The sequence below is a fragment of the Myotis brandtii genome, unplaced genomic scaffold (assembly GCF_000412655.1).
Source record: "Myotis brandtii unplaced genomic scaffold, ASM41265v1 scaffold276, whole genome shotgun sequence".
Classification (NCBI taxonomy): Eukaryota; Metazoa; Chordata; class Mammalia; order Chiroptera; family Vespertilionidae; genus Myotis; species Myotis brandtii.
Genome location: NW_005360509.1, coordinates 2,819,473 through 2,824,290, shown reverse-complemented (window position 1 = coordinate 2,824,290; position 4,818 = coordinate 2,819,473). Strand labels below are relative to the sequence as shown.

The 4,818-nt window shown below is 39.8% G+C and overlaps 1 protein-coding gene across 1 annotated transcript in view; it reads left to right on the top strand.

Annotated features, from left to right (window-relative positions):
• Window positions 1-4,222: 4,222 nt before the first annotated feature.
• The window catches only part of SMCHD1 (structural maintenance of chromosomes flexible hinge domain containing 1), a 151,843-nt gene continuing 151,247 nt past the window's right edge, over window positions 4,223-4,818 (top strand). Inside the window, exons 1-2 of the mRNA XM_005868751.2 lie at window positions 4,223-4,228; window positions 4,364-4,420. Coding sequence (XP_005868813.1) covers window positions 4,223-4,228; window positions 4,364-4,420 — 63 coding nt within the window. The remainder of the gene's footprint in view (window positions 4,229-4,363; window positions 4,421-4,818) is intronic.

Here is a 4,818-nt window from a genome sequence, read left to right as displayed (position 1 = left end):
AGGCTATCCAGCAAAAGCCTCCCTGCAGGGCTTGGGTGGGGTGGGTCCCACGGGATCAACAGGGTGGGGCTAGCATTTATGGCTGCTCTCAGTCCTGCCTTCAGAGGCCCTGCTTCTCAGTGTCTCGGCAATCGCTGCAAGCCCCTCTGAGAGAAAGCTGCCCTCGAGTTCCGACCGATGCCAGACAGTCCCACTTCTCTCGTATGAGTCTGGGTCCCCAGAGACTCGCCCGGAACTGGAGCTCAGAGCCTGAGACCCCCTCCCTCCCGATTAACGACGACAACCGCGCCCTCAGCCACCAGCCCGCTCCCTGTGCGTCTCCGCACCTTACTATTTTACTTCCGCACTGCGCCTCCGAGTCTCGGTACAACCGCGCCCTCAGCTGCCAGCCCGCTCCCTGTGCGCCTCCGCACCTTACTATTTTACTTCCGCACTGCGCCTCCTCTGAGTCTCGGTATGCTTTTCTCTGTCCTTCTAGTTGTAGAATTTCCACTCAGCCAGCCTTCCTGTGGTTCTGGATGATGTCTGTTCCGTCTTTTAGTTGTATTTTTGAAGTGGTTGTTCGAGGCAGCAAGCTCCGGTGTTTACCTATGCCGCCATCTTGGTTTCTCCAATTTTACTCATCTTTAAAGGTTTTGTCACATGCCTGTATAAACTGTATAAAGTTAAGAATGTATAGGACTTGAGCTTTTCAGTGTTTTACTGTTATTAATTTACATAGAAAATATATCCCCATACAATTTTTTAAAAAATATATTTTTTATTGATTTCAGAGAGGAATGGAGAGGGAGAGAGAGACAGAAACATCAATGATGAGAGGGAATCACTGATTGGCTGCCTCCTGCACACCCCCTACTGGGGATCGAGCCCGCAACTCAGACACGTGCCCTTGACCAGAATCAAACCCGGGTCCCTTCGGTCCTTGGGCTGACACTCTAGCCACTGAGCCAAACCAGTTAGGACCTCATACAAGTTTTGCAGAACTCTGAAATAGTTACACAATGCAATGTTTCCAGAAATGAAGAGCTCCTAGACTTTTAGGAATACATACACAAACTTCATTTACAAACTACTATTTCTAGTATCAAAATGATATCCATTATTGTTATTAGATTTAATTCTTTAATAGTTATATGCTATTTTTTAAATACCTGTATCTATCCAGGTTTCTCAGACCCTATGACCCCATATGGCAACCACTGTTTCAAAATAATGGTAAAATAGCTAGTCAACATGCAGCCATTACCCCCATGATTCAAAATAAAGAACCAAAATTTTAGCCTTTGCTCTAAACTATTTCTTAAACTTGGAGAGTCACTAAAAATCTTCAGGGTTTTTAAAAAAAAATTGTGAAGAGATGGCATTAGACATTGCTTCAGGGACTACAAATCAGTTTAACTTCCTTGAGTTTAGGTTTCTTATTTGTCCATTTCAAAACATTAATTTTACCTTTCAGGACACCAGTGCATATAGTAGATGCACAATAATCACATGTTCAGCCAAATTAATAAGTAGCCCACTAAATTTGTCACAGGCCTGGCTTCTAATGGTTAATCAATGAATATTTGTCGAGGGAATTAAAATATCTGGAAGGAGACTAGAAGGACAGAATAATCAACTATCTTCATTCACCAACATGAAGATAGTGTTATAATTTCATTTGAATTCACTTATGCTAATCAAAATATTGAATTTCCCCAGAATTTATTTTTTTTCTACTGCAACTATAAAAGACTTACACACAAAAATATCATATTGGCAAATACACATCTTTAAGGTCTTTCCATTTCTTTTTTGGATTAGTGAACAAAATCATGGCCTGGAAAACAAAAAGAGTCCATTTGGGCATCAAATAGTTTTACTGCAAAGAACAGTTTCATAAGTACTTAGCCTTCACCCACAATTTACAGGGTGAGGGGAAAAAGTAGGTTTCTAGTTGTTTATATGGAAAATGATGCAATAATTAATAAACTCTGTGTTTCTATACTTTTGCTCCACCCTGTGTACTCAGTTCCTGATTAAATTATGGGCTTTGCTATTACGGAAATGTTGGTGGCCACATCTCAAGTGTCTCTTAAGTGAGAAAACACTGAACAAAAAGAGGAAGTACTCATCATTTTTGACACTTAAAAACCAACTACGTCACACTTATGAAGAATAAGGTGAGGTGGTTTGCTTTATAAGTTAGATAATAAAGTTACATAATTAAGGTGGTGCAGTATTAGCAGAGAGGGAAAAAGTTTACCAATAGAACAAACTATAAAACCCAGGAACAGAGAAACATGCATTTGTGGAAACTTGGTATATGAAAAAAGTTACACAAAATATAGCAGGGGAAAAATGGACTATGTAATAAAATCAATTATTATTTATTTAAAAATGAAATTGAATTTCTTTTCAGTATCATACATAAAAATCAACTCTTTGTGATGAAAATTAAAGAACAAACTCATCTTTCTTTATTGAAAAAAAACTATTTGAGGAGTTACTTTCTGAGAACAAAAGTGACTGGCAAATGATTCTGAGGATATTTTAGACTGCCATACTATTATATAAGTACTAGAGGCTCAATGCACGAAATTCATGCAAGGGGCTCAGCCCCCACTGCCACGGCAGCTGCCTCTGCCTCGCCCTCAGCCCCTGCGGCACTGAGACTTAGTCCGGAAGGTCATGTGATCTAATTACCATATTATGCTTTTATTATTATAGATTCAGACTTAACCTCCCAACAAGAAGATAGGTATCAATGTTTTCATCAATAGTTGCCCATATTATTATAATACACTTCTCTGGTAATATTTTGGATCTCTCTCCTCCTAGCGATTATACTTAAATATCTTCTAAAGACAAGAAAATAATTTGTTTGTATTCATGTATTTGTATAATTTGGTATTACATAGGAATGAGATATAGCCTTGATGGTGAATTTCCAGCCCTAGTCCCAATTTGATGAAATCAAAAAGCAATTCACTTTATCCATTAGATAAGATTTAGAAAAACAATTTGTATTTTTCTTGGGTCATTAAAATCAAACACCATTATATAATGGAATAGAATGATAACTTCACGTGAATTTGAAAGGTAAGACATGAGATGTCAAAGCAATCCCATAGGGTTGAGGGTAACTTTGATCTCTGTCTCCCCATACAGTCCCCCCTTCAAGAACAAGGAATGGCATTTGGCCACAACTTGACTCTTCCCAATTTTTTCTTCCAAAATCCGATGCTCCATTCTCCCCACTTCCAGCCCTATTACTTATGCTCCCGCAAACACATCTCTTCGCACTTTTTTTCCAACTGTATTCTACCTGTAATCTTTTATGTCTAGCCACACACACACACACACACACACACACACACACACACACCATGATTCTGGAACACTTCCATGTGGACAAGCAAATCTAGATTTCTAACTAGCGATATGAGTCTATCCATATAATTAACCATGAAGATTTTGGCAAACTAGTAAGACAGAAAATACAGGGTGTCCCAAAAACATGTATACACACTTTAACTACTGATAGCTCAATTGATGTTTCTTTTCAGCCAGACTAAACTTTGAACAAAGGAAATTCATCCTAAAATGCTACTGGAAGTTTGAAAACACAGTTGAAGCACCAACACTGCCTTTGGAATTATTCAAAGTGCGTATACATTTAATTTTCACTCCTTTTAACTCACTTAACTTTCACCCCTTTTCAGGTTTAGCTGATTTGTAATAATGGATGAAGTCAGACTAAGCTTTGAACAAAGAAAATTTATCCACTAGACTTTTTTTTTATGGGGATACAGAAAAGATAAAGTTTACAGTACAAAACCTGTCAAAATGAATTGAGGGGCACAGATACCCAACGAAATGATTCTGGATGTTTGTGATTCCATTGCTTCCCGTCAGCAGCATTGCCTGAACTAGAGTGGTCGTCAGTTTGAAAACAGACATGAACAAAAAAAAGTATTCATTTCTGTAGATTCCTCTAAATTTTGAAAATGATCTGTATGCTAATAAACACTGGCTTTATAATCATTCGAAGTGTATATACCTTTTTTTGGGATACCCTATGTACTAAATATAACCCAAAAATTTACTTTGGAGAATTGAAAAATCCCCCCGCCTGCTACTCCTTGGGCTTAGTGAATACACATCTTCTTCTCAAGTACAACATATTCATTACGTATTTTTAAGAATTGCAGAGTAAATGGTTGAACCTAGACCCCCGATAATGACGGTATTCTTTGTTTTTGAGTTAGGGCACTACACGGTCCACAATAAGGATCTTTAATGAAACACAAAGGTTTTTACTTAAAGTGTCCTACATGTTAAACATTTTGTCTAATTTAACCCTCATAACTCTTCGGCACAGGTGTTCTCATTCGCAATTTTCAGCAACATGGCAGCAGCGGTGGAGGCGAGGCGGGTGGTAAGAAGATTCAGATGGGGGGATAAAGACACATTTGTAATATCTTAATCAATAAAGGGAAAAAAACAAAAAAACACACACAAAAAATAACAACAACAAAAAAGAAGATTCGGATGCGGAGATGCTCCAGCGACCTGCACCCCGTTGTCGGAGCTCCCGCCTCGGAGGCCACTGAAGGAGACCGCCCGGGTCACAGAACCTCTGGACCTGTCAGAACCACCACCTTGGCCCGGTGGCCACACTGGAGCCCACGTCGAACCATGAGGACATGAGACAGAAAAGGTGGCACCGGGTATCCTGGCATGTTTCCCCCCCGTGGAAACCCACGTGCTCGCTGCGGGGAAAGTTTCACCCCGTGAGGCCTACGGGCCAGATGCCTCCCGCCGCTGCCTGAACGG